We start from the raw sequence: 18,573 nt of genomic DNA on the forward strand, positions 1-18,573 counted from the left end.
TAGATCCCACTTTTTTGTATAATGAAGCACTAATCACTAAGATCAAATATTAAGAGATTACCAGATCAGTAGGATAGAGTTGTAATGATTTACTTGATAAAAGTTACTAGTGGCACTAAAAAAATCTACTCGTTCAATAAATATTTATGGAGCACCTTCTATTTGCCTGGCACTAGGCAAGGTCCTAGGGCTGTAATAGTATTTAAATCAAACATGATATAGTCCAGGTCTTCACAGAGTTTATAATCTGATGCAGAAAGAAAATTAAACAAATCGTTTGAATAAAGTACTCTAAGTACCATCCTATACAGAGGAAGTACAGGATGCTATGGCAGACACCGTAGGGTAACTGCTCCAGTGGGTTACTGTAATACATAATAATTTACAATAATTAGCGTGGTGGTGATTATTTTTTGGATAGTTAGAGCCTTTGTTTAATGAAGTTATTCAGGAATACTACATGATTTTCTTCCACTTAACCTACCCCTTAACCTCATTACAAATATTAAACCTACCAATAAAAAGCTTATCTTTTGAATTCCTACCCTGATCTTTTTTTTCTTAAGAATTGTTATTATAAAATCATTAAAATATGTGGTACTAAGTCCTTACATTATTTTCCTCATAACTACTTGACCATGATACTCAAATCCCAATTGAAACCAGAGATATAAAAAATTTGAAACTTCATTGCTACCAGTACCTGTAGTAGACAAAAATACATGTAGATTATTGATTTCTAAAACTAAATGTGGTAAAAATCTATGTTTTCAAAAGCAGAGTAAGATAAAATATTACACTTCAGTAGGCTGGGCAGCCACAAGACCACAAAGGTGATCCCATGGAGAGGGCAACGTAATTGCAACACATAAGACAACTACAAAGTGCTTCCTAATGGACAGGAACTAGGATTCCAGATTCTTACACTGCACTACTTACAATTTCAAGGATAAAGAGGCAAAAGAAATGCTTATCCTTCCTTTTTCATTATTCTTGATAAAATAATAAAAATCAGTAAGATATGGGAAAATAAACTTTTAAAATTATATAGAATAGAAAATCTTGCATTTCAGCTTTTAAAAACATATCATAAGATTGGATCTGTTTTTTAAGGCTTAAGAAGTCACTTCTGAAAAAAAAGGGGGGGGGCTGGGGGAGTTACTTCTGGAATGGCATTTAAGCTAGGAAGAAATCCAGAGCATAAAATAGCAAAAATGTTCATATGACAGAAGATATGATTCGATCTGAGCCACAGAAAGAGAGGTCAAAGATTAAATCAGAGTCATCTTTTATTAAAAGAATCAAGACTGGGAATAAGTTTCCTAAACACAAAGAAAATTCAATGAGGTTAATTAAATGATGTTAATAAGTATATTGATCCTGATGTGGAAGATATCTCAGGAAATTACATAGACACTGAAAACTAAACTCGATTCACATCAGTCAGAAAATGTGATATAAAATTCATGGACTGTGTAACTTATTAAAGACAAGTGACAATTTACTTATATTTATATTTAGCCTCCAAACATTCTTTGTGGAATTAGAAGGGTTATAGATAAAACTTAATATTTAGAAGTTAATTTTTTTAGTGAGTTAAACAACAAATTAAAATTTAGAACAGATTTTTGCAAATATCTCTCTTTCTAATTCACACTTTAAAATCGTCTTATTAAAATAATGCGTAAGAAGAGCTACATTTTACATCTCTGTGTAGAGTGTGTACACAGACATATACACACATCAGTTACCTAAAGACAAAGAAACTGTGACACTATACTCAAATTTTCCCTTCGTCTTAGTAATTTGTTCAACAACAGAACTTACCTCTTTCTTGTTGCTATTCTACAAATGGAACATCCCACCTCAAACCATTTTTGGAAAGAGGTACATTATAAACAATTTAGTAAATCTGATTATTAAAAACACCCAATCTTGTCCAACTAGTCCGAATTTGTCACAATACCGATACCCAGCCTAGATAAAACAAGTGGAATCTGTGATTATAGTTCTGGAATTTTTACGTTTATTTTTATTTACTTGGAGAGATAGAGAGCAAGCAGGGGAGGGACAGAGACAGGGAGACAGAATCCCAGGCAGGATCCATGCTGCCAAGCTCAGGGCCCGATGTGGGGCTTAAACTCATGACCCGAACTGTGAGATCATGACCTAAGCCAAAGTCAAGAGTTGGACACTTAACCGACTGAGCTACCCAGGCACCCTTATAGTTCTGGAATTTTAGAAAATACTTATGTGAAATGCATGACTTTACTAAGATTCTCATTGTGAATAATCACATGTCTAATAATTTACTTTTCATGTCTTCTTAGAAATCAACATGAAGTAAATTTTCTTTAACCAGAAGTCTGCTCAAATATGACACTAAATTGAAAGATTGAAATTATTGAGTAAATTCAATAGAACTTCTGAAAACATTTTATTTATATTTCATTTCAGATACTCATTTTCCAAATCTATAAGGCCATCTGTCTCAAGTTCAAAATTTGCAATATTATTTGGAAAACTATTTTTAAAAAGTGATCAAAGAACATTTCAACACATAGTGATGAAATGCACAATTTTTAAAGGTTACATGAAACAGTTAAATACATACATATGATAACATTAAAAATTCTTTATTTAAAAACACTGTTATTAAAATGGGTAAATATGACACAGTAAAATACTTTAAAGAAAACAGACATGGATTATGATATATACAAAATAGGAAATAAATCATCATCTGTCATTAATGGGAAAATTTGCATACTTTCAAAATATTCATAATTTTAAGTCAGACAAAACGTTGTTTAGAGGGAATGCTTCTGTTATATTTAAAGTCTCTTTAAAGGCGTTTTAAATTCCGCTTACTCTGGGCACTTCCTGGAAGAGCATCTTTTCTATTTCTTGGCTTTGCTGCTCCTCTGCTACACTCTTCAGACCCATGATAAGCACACAAACATAACACACAAAAGTCAAAACCACAGGCTGTGCGGCTACAGAGTCCCCTTTTCTTATATGGCTGGTACTTAGCAGGGGATTGGCACCTCGGGCAAGGTTTTAATGCTTCATCAATAAAAAGTGTTTTGGCAACCTGCAGTGAAAGCATACACACTAAATCTTCCAGTTTCATATAGAGAAACACTTTATGTCAAACTCTGAGTATTTATTTCTAATAATTTATGATAAATACTCACCTTAACATATTCTTCCTGTTTACTACTTAAGTGAGTAACAGAAGAGCTTGCTATAGGTGTCAAAACTTCTCCCCAAGGAGAACGTGTTGAAACTTGTTCTTTCTGAAAACCTGGCATCCTAGCCTGAGCTTGTACAGATCTTAAAGCTGATCGGTTTAAAAGATGGAGCCTAGTGGCAGCGTCCTCAACATTTAATAGAGCCCCCTGCGGCAAAAGATAAGAGGGGTCAATACGGTAATATCAAAAGTTCCAGAACAGTTTTCTGATGCACATGTATTTAAATGTTGAAAGTGGTTTCACACTAAATTCCACAAGAATTTTCTCCCTAAGCTTTCCCTTTTGGAAAATTTTTTCTCTCTCATCTAACATTTAAATGTCAAAGAAATATAAATGAACAAAATTAAAACAATAAATGTTAGCTTTAAGTTTGCAAGATTGGTTATTTTTCTCTTTAAGGCATGGGTTGGCAAACTTTTCCTGAAAAGGGCCAGATGGTATATATTTTACATTTTGCAGGCCAGATAGTCACAGCTACTCAACTGCCATTTTAGCAAAAGCAGCTGTAGAGATATGTAAATGAAAGAGCAAGGCTATGTTCCAATGCAACTGACTTTAGAAGCAGAAGTGACGGACAGGATTTGGCCCACAGACTGGCGTTTGCCAACCCTTGTTTTAAGCCAAGGTTTACGAAGAGGTGAATCTTTTTCAAGTTTGCCACGGGATATCATGGAATTCTCTGAAGGTTTCTTACCTTAGCCACACATCAGAAAAATAATGGGCCTGGTTAGACCATGAAATCCCATTGGCTTGGCTAGTTTTTACATGTAAATACTGGAGTCATTTTTACACTTACATTTTAAACAGGGAGGAAAAAAGGTACCTCTTATCTGAACCGGATTTCCATATTACTTCAATATTCAGCCAAGAAATATTTTCAATAAGGCTTCTATTTTGTTAAGGTTGATAATTGGCATTCTTAACCAATTATCAAAATACAATGTGAAGCTCCTCGTGTGTCTAACTAAAATTGTGTTTCTTCTCCCTTTCTCACAATTGGCTCCTAACAGTGAGAAGAGTGAAAATATGAGAAATTATAGTAGGATAAGTATAGGAAATAAGGTTAGCTGATCATGAAAAATTCCGTGATTAAGTTTAACAACATATACATAAGTGTGAAGGATAAATATTCATTTTCTGAAATTAAAATGAATACAACTGAACTTTTTCAAGGACTTGATGCATCTCTTTATAGTACATTTGTATAAATAATTTGCAGCCTAGGCCACAAGCACACAACACTGGAGCACACCAAAATTCTGACAAATTTTGATGCAGTTGGTAAACACAATGTGCATAAATTTAAAAAAATGAAGAGAGATACATTGTTGAAACACATTTCAGCCACAGATTAAACATTCATTGATTTAATAAATATTTCTAGAACTCCTAAAGGTACCAAGTGAATAAAACAGTGTAACTCCTGTCCTCCTCGAGTTAAAATGTGTGCTGCCATCTCGGAACAAAAGGAGGCAAAGCAGTAAACAAAGGCACATGTTCGTGAATGCCAAAATTTTTCAAACATAGTCACATCATGTTGCCAGAAAATATTTAAATGTGAGAGTGAAGTCACCATGTGGTTGTTCATTTCCATGATTATAAAAGAACAGCGAAGAATACAGCAGACTAAGAAATGCGATGGAAAAGGTGTGGTATCCCAATTCTTATGCTCATTCTTATGGCTGCAAAGCAAAGAGATAGAATTGTGATCTTAATACACACAGCTGGTGTGTGCCTTCCAATTTTCACACATAAGGAGCTTTCAGAGATATTACACAAGTATGAGGAAAACCATTAAACAACTTTGTTTTACAATGTTTCTTTTTGGGTTAACGATACACATTAGGATAGCTCAAGTGGAAAGCAACTAGTCCATATCAGAACAGGAGTGCAAAGTGCACCGGGAAGAATGTTTCTAGGGACAAGAAGGAACAGGAAGAATACCTGATTTGTTTGGACTTACACAGAGGAGATTTCCAGTTCTGGTGGATAATAGGAGATGAATCAGGGATCTGTATAGAGAAACACTAAGCAAAACAAAAGAAAGAAACTGGGCAATTATTAACTCTGGAAAAAAAAAAAAGTTATATAGGAAAAAAGGTGTATTCATAGTGTACTGCATGTTACAGCTGTCAATAACTCATAATAATCTCAACACATTCTTCATCATGTCAGCACCTAATTCTGACCGACTCCCACATGATGGTGTGGTTACAATGGTGAGACAGGAGAAAGGAATTCAGAGGGACAGGTGGGTGGGTAGGTAGTGGTAGTGGCGGTGAGAAGTTAGAGAACAAACACTCTCTCTAAAAAGTCAAGAAATAGCAGTAAAGGTGTGCTATTTAGAAATGTGGAGGTAAATCTCAGGAGGAACAACTGAAGAGTTGGAGGTAAGTGACTTGGGCGCAAGAATCAAGAGTGAGAAGGGATAGGCAGGAGAATGTGTTTTGTCCTAAGCCTCACAGTCCAATTGGACTTTTTAGACCATGTACTTGTTTTACTCTGAAAAAAAAAATTAAAAAGCAAACGAAAATAAGAAAAAAGTTCAAGTAAGGAAAAAAAAAGTATAGTCTTTTGAGAAACAAAGTTAGAAAAGAAAAGTGGTGGCCAGGATATAAAGACAGAATATTTTATCTGGAATTACCTGAAGTGTTGCCAAACACAAGCAGGTCTCTTTCCCTGTAGGATGTACAGTGTAAATGGAGCTAACAGGTTAATATTATTAGGTGTTTGCTTAAAAACTGTTTTTTTAAGTAGGTCCTCAGCATATAGAGCAGCACTCTAATAAGATAAGAAGAAGGCAATTAATAATTTCACTATTATAAGCTCCCAGGATCAGAAGGCAGCAGTAAGTAGCCAGGGGCTGTGAATAAGTTGTAAGGCAATATCATAGGCAAGAAAGTAAAACTTTTCTTCAAAGTCAAATAGAAAGTCAATGTTTCAGTTAACTCAGTCCCTAGTATTTCATTGCAATGAGAAACCCACCAATCTGTGTCTAGGTGTTTATATCTGTTTGTACCATGCTTCATGTCAAGTATTGTGTTTTGTCAAATTAGAAATTTACATTATTCACGTTACCTAATGAAATAATAATTTATTAAATACTTTTTACTAGAACAAGAATAAGAGCATGAACTCACAGTTTCTTTCAGTAATGATGGGTAGGAAAAGGTTAAAAGTTGTGTATATAATACATATGGGTGCCAGAGTCATTAGATGCATTACATAAAGTTGTGTCCACAGGAAAAATTAGTCAGCTTCTACAGGACTTTTCCTGTACCCTCAAAGCTGGTCCTCAAATCTTCAAGAAAATACAAGCTTATGATACTTTACCAGTCCTAATCTGCTATGCTGACTCACCTCCAGGCCTTCCTGGATGCTAAACTCTCAGCTGAAACACTCTTCCCTGTCTTTACCTGGCTAACCACTCATTGGTCCTTCAGGTCTCAGTTGAGTTGCACTTTTTCTGAAAAGCCTTCTGTTGATTCTCAAGCATCAAATACTCCGTTTAAATGTTCTAACAGAGGGGCGCCTGGGTGGCTCAGTCAGTTGGGCGTAGGACTTCTGCTCAGGTCATGATTTCATGGTTCATGGGTTTGAGCCCCACGTCGGGCTCTGTGCTGACAGCTCAAAGCCTGGAGCCTGCTTCAAATTCTGTGTCTCCTTCTCTCTGCCCCTCCCCTGCTCGTGCTTTGTCTCTCAAAAATAAATAAGCGTTAAAAAAAAATGTTTTTTTAATGTTCCAGTAGAACTAATTCTGGCCTTCCTCTAACACACCCGTATTGTAATCACCTGTTTACTTGTAACACCCACAGGGCATGAGCTCCAAGAGAGCAGAGATCATTTCAAAAAGGTTCACAATTGTAATCTGAGCAATTGGCACAATAATAGCCACTCAAAAGGCTAAATAGAAAATGCTATAAGGATATCCAATTATGAATAAGACCCAGCATAGCACCAGTATTCAAACACTGCACACACACCCAAACAACATAATCCCACAAGACGCTCTTGATGTTAGGTTATCTACTCCACTTATGGACTGGAAGGAAATGGAGTTGGGGAAAAGTAAAACATTCGTGAGTGAATGTTTGGTAAATGGAAAAAGTTAAAAGATAGCAGGAAAACCAAATTGGGCTGTCCAGCAATATGAGATTATTATTTTTACAAATCCATTTGAGAAAAGTATTATATATGTTACCTCAGAATCTGTTTTCAGTTGTGAGATGTAAAATTTCCTCCTCCGATTTGCGTTTTTATCTTGAACAATAATTTCACGCCAATTTCTGCTTACTTTCCAAACACTATAACATAAAGGTCAGTTTTATATTGTATATATTCCACAAAATTAACTTTTTTTTTTTTTTTTTGCCAATGGCAATAAGAAAAACTTAAAAAGATTCTGGACAATAAATTTAAACCTAAATATTTACATTAAAAATATGATTTGATCTACATTGTTGTTTCACATTATTTCACCATATGAAAGAATTCCTATTAAAACATTAAATATATGCCAGCATTATATCAATAAATTATCTTATAAATGGTTAACAGAAAAACATAGTTTCGTATAAGACCAATATGAGCCCACTGAGAGACTGATTAAGAGGATTTAACTTCAAATGTGACCCAACAATAAAAAAATTAGAACACAACATGCAGAAAATGATTATCATCTATACAGTCCAAGAGGTTTTTTATCTGTTTCTCCTATTAAATCTATAGGAGGAAATCTACCATTGTTGATTAAACTTAGCAAATCTATCATTGTTGATTAAACAAATGTAAGAACTATCAACAATTCATTAGAAGTAGTAGGTGCCAAATAACGATTATTATGATGGCTAGCACTCCAAAGTTTCTATTTTATAAACCAAAGTTTATGAGAATGAAGCAGCTAAAGAAAAAAAAACCCCGACTTACATCCAGTGATTGCCTATTTGTCAATAACTTTGGCTATACTAATTATTAAAGAAAAATAATCTTTCAAGTGTTACTCTGCTCTTTTTTTACTACTCTAACTTAAATCACTCAAAGGGAGTAAGACCAGACAGCTAAAAAAAAAAAAAAAAAAAAAAAAAAAAAAAAGTCCCTTGTTGTTACAGAGGTAATAAGTACTTGAGTTGTTAAGCTGGCGTACTTCCCAGCTGTCATGGCCACTTCAGTTGCCTTGCCTCTCCCCAAGCCAATACGTGGGTCTTATATCAGATTAAGGAGAGAGAAAGGCAGATAGACACCTATTAATGGGGAAGAAATGAACTATATAATTGGATATTTGCCAGTTATTTCAACTGACCATAATCTCTCACATTACCAAGAATAAACACTACTAACATTATACATGCATTCTACAGTACAAATACTATAAATCTGAAGGTGCGGGGAGAAGAGGTAATTATTAAAATATGATTGAATATCAACTACTCCCACAAATGAGCACCCAAAAGTATTACTCAATTTTTAACTCATCTATATCCAAATACTCCAGCATATAAAAATAAAATTCCTGTATTTCAGCCATCCCTTTGATTTTATTAAACAACTATCCCATTTGAACATTTTTTTAAAGGCACATATATACAGGTGCACTAATCTGTTTATTATCCTACTTGGGTTACACCAAGTACGTTCCTAATCAAGTCTATTTAGAAAGGCCTTAAACCTTAATGTGAGTTTGTGGGACACTATTGGATTAGAAATCAGAGGGCTCAGTTATAGACCTAGATATATTCCTATGTCCTTGAATGACTGCTGGCAGATCACTTAACTTCTCTGGAACTCAGTTTCCTCATCTGAAAAATATGTGACTAGACTAGATGTTTAATGACTAGACTTCCATCTATGAAATTCTATGATTTTCTACAATAGCCTACAATTAATTTGTGGAGGAAAGGTGAAGAAGGTTTCAAATAGAGGTAGTGGCCATAAAAACAGCAAGGATTCTATGAACCAAACTTTTGACATATCCCTATGGAAAAACAAATTTACAAATTCTCCCACATGTCCTCCCCCAACTGCCACTTGCAGAAGTCCCGTTCCACAAGGCTTCCCTCCTTCTGGCCATGGCATTCCCAAGGGTCTCATCTTCTGATAGTCCTGAAACTCCCCAAAATTACCAGTATGAACACAGTCTCACTTTAGTCTTTGTAACCCTAGTTCCCACCCTTAATAATCCTAAATGTCTGTTTCTCTTTAATTATGTAGCAGCATTTAACATACTGAAATTTCTGTTAGCACAAATTCTTGTTTCTAATTCCTTGAAATTTTCAAAAGCAATTACCTTCCATGGCACCGTTGGCAATGAAAATGAACTAATCCGTATTCCCTTGGTCTCTAGAAAAACTAAGCCCTAAAATGAAAGCTAACCGTCATTTTGTATTCTAGAACTTAGATTCAATAACTAAATGGTATCCTTTGTATGTTGCCCTTTCTTAGTCAACATAACATTTTACAATATTTCTGACCAAGTGTCCTAACATTAATCCAATTTGCAATCTGACAACAGGATGTGGACTATTAAATCATCAAATAACTTTCATGGAATAAAGCTTGCCAGTCTTGAAAATTTAAAGTTCGACTTTTAGAAACTCTCTTCCCAAATGACAGTGCCATGAACCTTACCCAGAAGACTATATTGACGCATCTGAAACAGGATTTAAAATTTTTTTTTTAATGTTTATTTATTTTTGAGACAGAGAGAGACAGAGAATGAAAAGGGGAGGGTCAGAGAGAGGGAGACACAGAATCTGAAGCAGGCTCCAGGCTCTGAGCTGTCAGCACAGAGCCTGACGCGGGGCTCAAACTCACGGACTGTGAGATCATGACCTGAGCCGAAGCCAGATGCTTAACTGACTGAGCCACCCAGGCGCCCCTGAAACAGGATTTTAACAGAAAGAACCTATGTTACTAAGCTCTAGTAATATAGTAACTTTAGGGAAGTTCACTAAACCACCTTTGATAAAGTGTGAGACAACCAAAGAGAGAGATAATAAAACAAATAAAAAACAGGACAACTGTTCAACTCATAGAAAAGCTTTCCAATTAAAAAAAAAAAAAGTGATAAGAAGGAAGTTTTATTTCAGAAAAAAAAAAATATTTCTTACCTGAATAGGCTTTCTGCAGTCAAGGAATCTAAAACCATAGCAAGAATATGCTTTAAATTTCTATATTTTAATTCTGTTAAGACGTCCAGTTTCTCTATACCCATTTTCTTGCCAATCAGTCCTGTAAGTACACACTGTAGCACGGCTATTTGCCCCCCATCCCTTTCTTCTAAGAATTCATGTGCACCATTCTGCTGGAATCTTTTTCTTTTGTTTCTCATGAAGAGCTCGTGCACTAACTGCAAGGCTGGGGTCTTTGATAAATTCTTAAAGCTTAACATCTTAGTGTCACTGCTCAGCTGACTCTCTGAGTGGTCTGAGGCAGCTGCTGGTGTTGTTTTAGAGTCAGAGTGGTCAGTCTGCTTTTCCCCTTCTGTCTCAGATTGTGAGCCATGCTCCTCCAGGGTGGACAATCTTCTCAGCCTTCTAAGATGCCTTGACTTTTTTATGGTACTCTCCACTCTGACAGTTCCCTTATGTTTCTGAAGTTCTTGAAAAGAACCCTCCTGGTCAGAGAGGGAATCTTCTGATTTTTCCAAGCAAAGTGAGTTAAAACCACTGTCTTCAGGTGTTGAAATATTGCCCCTCACTTTAGTTGAAGGGGAGAGCCTTTGACTTGCATTAAATTTAATGTTTGCTACAAGATTACTTATTGGAGTCACACGTATGTCCTCATCTGTCCCACAAGTTGTTGCACTAACAGAGGAGCCCAGAGGTTTGGGATATGTATTCTCATCATTAACAAACAGACTGCTATCACTAAGGTCATATGTGATAGAGTCTCTAAAACTATTGCCCTGAATCGGAGATAGACATTCAACTTCAAACAGGCTACAGTCATCTTTGGAATCACCAACTGTGGAAGTCTTCTGTTGAGAAAAATTAAGTCTCAATTTTTGACTGCTAGAGGTTGCTTCTTCTGTCTTCAAAGTACTAGTAACTAAAGGACTAAAACTGTTTTGCCGTGGAAGACCTGAAACATGGCTTGGAATATTTTTTTCTAAGTTGAGGACTTGGTTCATACTACTTTCTAGAGAACTATTTTGTGATTCAAAGTCCCCTGTTAGAAGAGAGAAAGATATGTCCAACCTTCTGCGCTGCAAAAATTTTTTCCCACTGAGTTTAGGAGTTTCACAAAGTTCGGGGCTTTTCTCCTTTTCCTTCCTAGAAAAGACACCTCTCTTTTTTTGAGTTGGAGATTCTAAAGGATGAGTCAAGCCCAGATCTGAAGTTTCAGTATGTTCATGGATTAATGGTGGGCCTTTTCCTTTCTTTCCAAAAAATTCTTTACCTGTATTCTCATTGTTGCAAGGCTGTAACAACTCATTGTAGCCACTGTCTTGAAATGAAGATGTGGAACAGTAGCCTCTGAAGCTGGAATACGTGAAATTGACAGGAGAGTCCACCTCATTTTCTGCTCCAGGGCAAGTCTGACCTAAATGTCTCTCTGACATCTTCAAAAGCTCTGTTTCTACAGAGGAAAACAAATTTTATTCTTCCTTTGAAATGAGGAGTTTGGCAGCTTACACCAAAATACATTTGTTAGGACTATAGATAATAATAGAAAATGCTATGGCAATAAAAAAAAGTTACTTTAAAAAACAAATCTACTCTAATATATACTCAAGTGTATCTTACTTAAGCCAACTTTTAACATCCTAAAAACCAAAACTTTTGGGTTATACATATTCACAGATTACTTGATAAGCTTAGTCTAAGCACCATGCACAAATATTTTCTTGAACTACACTTGAGAAAAAAAATCTGACGGCATCATTTTTAGATAACCTTATGATATTAACAACATTGATGTGCATAATTATAGTTTTAATATTTTAGCTATTTCTCTTGGCCTGTATCTAGTCAGTTGGATATTTCCCTTCAAAATTCTGGGTTATAAGTAAAGCTGCTTAAACAAACTATATGCTAATTTTTAAACACGTCTCTGGAAAGGTGTCAAATGAGTACTGCCACTAGATTTAACTGCAATCTGGCTAAGCAACTCCAGGATAATGTTATTCATACTTGTAACATAGGCCTGTCACAGAAATCCAGTCCCCATGACTGCTCTCAACGTCTGAATTTCCAGACTTATTACTTTGAAAAGACTCCCTGGCTTATTGATAAATTACTAATACATTCTTCTTGAGCTAACTAAAATGAACCAGTGCCACACAGACATAGGGCCATTACAAACTTGGCATGTTATGCTTATTCATGTGTCATTTTGTAAATATTTTGAGACATAACATCCACTTGCAGGCCTGATTTCACAGATAACAGACAACTATTTATGGGAAACGCACCCCTTATAATATGCTTGAAATTGCGAGCACAGAATTCAAGTAAATTACTTAATAAGTTACTCAGTAATTATATTTGTAAGAAACAACACAAGGAAATACTTTACTCCTTAACCTTTTTAAACAGTATTATCACATTCCTCCTTTTTATAAACTCAAATCTTAACCCAGAGGGCACTAAGGGAAGAAAATCGTCACAGTTTCTGGTATTTTTCCTGATTATTCAAAGGACACTAAGAAAACTGTCATTCTTTTAAAGTTTTCTCCAGACCAAATGCATGGTTTTTCTCTATTAAAAGATCCTAGGAAGAAAAATTTTAGTTGACTACAATGGGAAAGGAATATATTTATGCCTAGGTTACATCAGTTAAGTATACAAGTGAATGAGTTTTTAAAAACAACAAATCACTACTCCAACCACAAAACAAAACAGTTTCTTTATGGTAAAATGATCACTGGAAGATTATTACTGGGCAAAGTATCTATGTGTTTTTCAACCTTTTAAACTTACATTCAATTTTGGTAAATTTGATACATGTTCTCTTCCCATCTAGATCCCCTCAGATCATGAGAATGGCTGCTATCTTCTGTTCGTGCTTACCAGCCAAGATCATCAAACTTTGCTTTCTATAATTTGTATTATGTTTTCAAACAAAATATTAAGTTAATGACATATAATGAGCTTCCAAATTACACCTCTACCCATGAATATTTCCCCCTGAGAATCATTCTATTAAGTTAAAATTAGGTCGCGAAATCCTTCCAAAAAGAGCAAATGTAACAATTCGACGTCACCACTAGGTGTCTCACAGTGCTAGAATCTGGGAAACCGAGGCAAATTGTTAGAAACAAAATGGGGATGCAGATATCATCCTCTCCCCCCACCAACCATAGGCCACTTGATACAAACACATATATATACATATATAAAAAAATCTAATTTCTTCTGTTCATCTATACATTCGAAGTTGCCTCCAATGTGCTTTTCTCTGCTGTCATCATGCTCATCTTTCCATTTTCCCAAGATGTTGGTCTTAAGCAAAACTTGGCTGTTCAAAACTTAATTTTTAAACTTTTTTTTTAATTTTTTTTTAACGTTTATTTTTTATTTTTGAGATAGAGAGAGACAGAGCATGAACAGGGGAGGGGCAGAGAGAGAGGGAGACACAGAATCTGAAGCAGGCTCCAGGCTCTGAGCTGTTAGCACAGAGCCCGACACGGGGCTCGAACTCACAGACCGTGAGATCACGACCCGAGCCAAAGTTGGACGCTTAACCGACTGAGCCACCCAGGCGCCCCAAAACTTAATTTTTAAATCTTTTAAACAGACACATGTAGAATTATGAAATTCCCATTGACATATTTAATTTTACCGACTCAACAGTTCACTGATTAATCAAATGAGCCTCCTTAATACTCATGTTTAAAAAATTGTTAAAGCTTATTTATTTATTTTGAGAGAAAGTGAGAGAGAGAGAGAGAGAGAGAGACAGAGAGACAGAGAGAAAGAAAGTGAGCCAGCAGGGAACGGGCAGAGAAAGGGAGGGAATCCCAAGCAGGTTCTGTGCTGTCAGCACAGAGCCCAATGCAGGGCTCGATCTCATGACGATCTGTGAGATTATGACCTGAGCCAAACTCAAGAGTCAGAATCTTAACCAACTGAGCCACGGAGGCACCCCTCCTTGATACTCATTTTTAAAAACCAGATTCCTGAATGTTGAGAACATGTATCTCTACAGTGCTCTCAAGAAAGAAAAAATTGGCAAGGATGGGGAGAAAAGGGAACCTTCATGAACTGTTGGTGGGAATGCAAATTGGTTCAGCTACTATGGAAAACAGTATGGAAGTTCCTTAAAAATTAAAGATAGAACTATCAAACAATCTAGTAATTCCACTTCTGGATATTTATCCAAAGAAAATGAAAACACTAATTTGAAAAGATGTATGCACCCCATGCTCATTGCAGCATTATTTACAATAGCCAAGATATGAAAGCAACCTAAGCGTCCATCAATAAATGAACTAATAAAAATAAGGTACATATATGCAATAAAATATTACTCTGCCATAAAAAAAAACTCTTGCCATTTGTGACAACATGGAAGGACTCATAGGGTATTATGCTAAGAAGAATAAGTCAGACAAAAACAAATACCATATGATTTCACTTATATGTGGAATCTAAGAAACAAAACAAATTAACAAACAAAACAGAAACAGACTCATAGAGAACAAACTTGTGGTTGCCAGAGGCGATGAGGGTAGGGGGTGGTCTAAATATGTGAAGGGGATTAAGAGGTACAAACTTCTACAGTGACATGCAAAAGAATGAACCTGGACCACTTTCTTACACCATACACAAAAATAAACTCAAAATGGATGAAAGACCTAAATGTAAGACAGGAAGCCATCAAAATCCTCAAGGAGAAAGCAGGCAAAAAACTCTTTGATCTTGGTGACAGCAACTTCTTACTCAACATGTTTCCGGAGGCAAGGGAAACAAAAGCAAAATTTATTTTGATGGGACCTCATCAAAATAAAAAGCTTCTGCACAGCAAAGGAAACAATCAGCAAAACCAAAAGGCAACTGACAGAATGGGAGAAGATATTTGCAAATGATATGTCAGATAAAGGGTTAGTATCCAAAATCTATAAAGAACTTATCAAACTCAACACCCAAAAAAACAAATAATCCAGTGAAGAAATGGGCAAAAGACTTGAATAGACACTTCTCCAAAGAAGACATCCAGATCGGTAACCGACACATGAAAAAATGCTCAACATCACTCATCATCAGGGAAATACAAATCAAAACCACCTTCCACCTGTCGGAATGGCTAACATTAACAACTCAGGCAACAACAGATGTTGGCGAGGATGCAGAGAAAGAGGATCTCTTTTCTATTGTTGGTGGCAATGCAAGCTGGTGCAGCCACTCTGTCAAACAGTATGGAGGTTCCTCAAAAAACTAAAACTAGAACTACCCTACGAGCCAGCAGTTGCACTACTAGGCATTTATCCATGGGATACAGGTGTGCTGTTTCGAAGGGACACATGCACCCCCATGTTTATAGCAGCACTATCAACAATAGCCAAAGTATGGAAAGAGCCCAAATGCCCACTGATGGGTGAATGGATAAAGATGTGGTATATATACAATGGAGTACTACTCGGCAATCAAAAAGAATGAAATCTTGCCATTTGCAACTACGTGGATGGAACTGGAGGGTATTATGTTAAGCGAAATTAGTCAGAGAAAGACAAAAATCATATGATTTCACTCATATGAGGACTTTAAGAGACGCAACAGATGAACATAAGGGAAGGGAAACAAAAATAATATAAAAACAGGGAGGGGACAAAACAGAAGAGACTCATAAATATGGAGAACAAACTGAGGGTTGCTGGAGGGGTTGTGGGAGGGGGGATGGGCTAAATGGGTAAGAGGCACTAAGGAATCTACTCCTGAAATCATTGTTGCAGTATATGCTAACCAATTTGGATGTAAATTTTAAAAAATTAAAAAAATTTTTAAAAAAGAGGTACAAACTTCTAGTTGTAAAATAAGTCATGGGACTGTAATATATGCCATAGGGAATATAGTGAATAATGCTGTAGCAACTTTTTATAATGACAGATAATAGACCTATCAAGGTGATCACTTTGTAATATATAAAAATATAGAATCATTGTGTTGTACACCTGACACTAATATTGTATGTCAATTATAATTCAATTTTTAAGAACACTTGTTAGAGAATGAAATACTTACTACTTAACTATATAAAAAACAAATTTTCTTCATTTGTTAAATTGGAAAATCTTACCATCAGTAAATCTTGAGCTCTTAGATGTCAGTTATGAGGGCTTCCAAACAAGAAAATCTTTCACTCTGCCTTTAAAATTCATGCCAAAGTAATACCACTTAAAGAGAAACGTGCAGCAGCACGTGACTGCTAAAATCGGAAAGGTACATAAAGCACATGCTGCAGGGATTATTTCTAACATATGAAAAGGCCTAAATCACTTCGAATTTCCTCCAGCTTTCCAAATAATAGTAATTTCAATATCCTTGTTTTCTCCAGCTAGTCTCGGAACTGAGGAATCTTCCCAAAATCGGGTTTTTTAAAATGCAGTGTAAGCCGCAGCGCTGTCATTGACTTCCCCAAGGTGCTGTCGGCGGGTGGGTGGTTAACGGTCTCACCAGGGCGTCCTTTGGCCCCGCTCGTCCCTCCCCGACCTTCCCAAGGCCAGGCTGGCGGCGGCCCGGGGTCGCCTCGGTTCCGCCGCCACGGCTCAGGGCCCAGAACGCCACCGAGAGGCCGAGGGCGGGTGGGCGTCACCAGGAGCGGAGCGAGCGGGCAAGAGGCCGGCTTAGGGGCCCCTCTCTAGTCCCAGCACCTAGAAAGCAAAGTGGGCCCCGGGCCGGCGGACGACCAGACGCCCGCTAGCGGGCACACACCTGGGCCCCCCACTCCCGCCCACCTGGAGACCGAGGCACGCCCGCACCGACCGGGCCGCGGGGCCAGGCGGGAGGGGAGACAGGCAGCCGCCGCTGGGTGCGTCAGGCAGGAGCCGCCGCCTCGCCCCCAGGGATGCCCGGCTATGGCAACCCCCACGCCACGTTCGCGTGGGGCCGCCGAGATTCCCTCCTTCAGTTTGAACTGCCCGCCCTGAGTAACCGCTACGCGCCGCCGCGCCGCCCCGCCTCGCCCCGCGCCGCCCCTTCATCCAGCTCCGCGACGCCCCCGCCGGCCGCCCAGCGATCCGCAGGCTCTGGTCCGGCTTCTCCCAGAGGAGTCTCGTCCTTTTCCCACCCTTCCACCCCCACCACAAGCGCAGCCGGGCTTTCTAACTTCATGGGCTCTGTCTCTCCCCATTCTCACTTTGGGAAGCATTGTGTATCCAAGCTACTAGGTCCTGCAGCGAGATGCCAATAAACATAATGTAGGTGAATGTTTGCTTGACAATGTTTCCGAGATAATCAGGTATAAAAAGCAGGTTACAAACCAAACGACGCCTTTTAGAAGTATAGATACACACAGGATATAGATATACACAGGATGAGGTCGGAACGGTATGACTTTACAGTATCTATATGGGATTATGCTTGATTATGCTGGACGGGATGTTTTATATTACTCATTGGGCACCTATTCTATGCCAGGCTCCATCCTTCTGCTCTTGGCAGCTTCATACTAGTCTCCTTTATCTGGCTGTTTTCCCCTCTGTCTTTTCCCTACATGAGGCATCCTACCTCAGCATTTTATGGGGGGGGGGGGGGGGGGAGGGGGGCTTTACCATTATGTGCTTACATAATTCTCATGCAGAGTTTCACCCATTACTTTTAAGCCCGTAATAGCAGCTACCACCACTCTCCTCCAACTGGACATTTCTGTATCTGGATGCCCTTTAGCCATCCAAAATGGAACATATCCAAAGTCAAACTCACTAACACCTATTAAGCTCTGCTCTATGTGCCAATCACTGGGCTAGGTACTGGGAAAGCAAAGATGAGTACACCACAGTCACTGGCCTTAAGGGGTTCACAAGTGCTGTAAGGGAGGAACAGTAGTAGTACTAAGGAAAGAGGACCAACTAACCCTAAGGAAGAAGAGGGGGGTGGAACTAACTTTATAAAGACCATGACTTTGGGATGGATTTTGAAGCACAAGTGGCAATTTAAAAGTCAGACAACAGGTGATTGCAATCTCAAAACAAAATGTACAAGAGCAGGAAAATTGAAACAGTTGGGAAAACTATAGTTTGTTATAGCTAGAAACTAAGACTAATTTGAGGAAAGACCGAAGAAAATTCTTGAGAAGGGGAAGAAGCCAAGTCATAGAGAATTTTGGATGCATTTAAGAGAAGTTTATCCTCTAGGCCATGCAGAGCATTTTAGAAAGATCA

The 18,573-nt window shown here is 37.5% G+C and overlaps 1 protein-coding gene across 1 annotated transcript; it reads right to left on the reverse strand.

Annotated features, from left to right (window-relative positions):
- Window positions 1-2,564: 2,564 nt before the first annotated feature.
- Window positions 2,565-17,394, reverse strand: FBXO43 (F-box protein 43). The gene is given in 8 exon segments (XM_042923356.1): window positions 2,565-3,094; window positions 3,198-3,401; window positions 7,456-7,558; window positions 10,361-11,831; window positions 16,491-16,519; window positions 16,521-16,559; window positions 16,762-17,051; window positions 17,149-17,394. Coding segments are annotated over 8 exon segments (2,631 nt in total). The 3' UTR covers window positions 2,565-2,845.
- Window positions 17,395-18,573: the final 1,179 nt, after the last annotated feature.

Source organism: Panthera leo, chromosome F2, assembly GCF_018350215.1.
Source record: "Panthera leo isolate Ple1 chromosome F2, P.leo_Ple1_pat1.1, whole genome shotgun sequence".
In the NCBI taxonomy this organism is placed as follows: Eukaryota; Metazoa; Chordata; class Mammalia; order Carnivora; family Felidae; genus Panthera; species Panthera leo.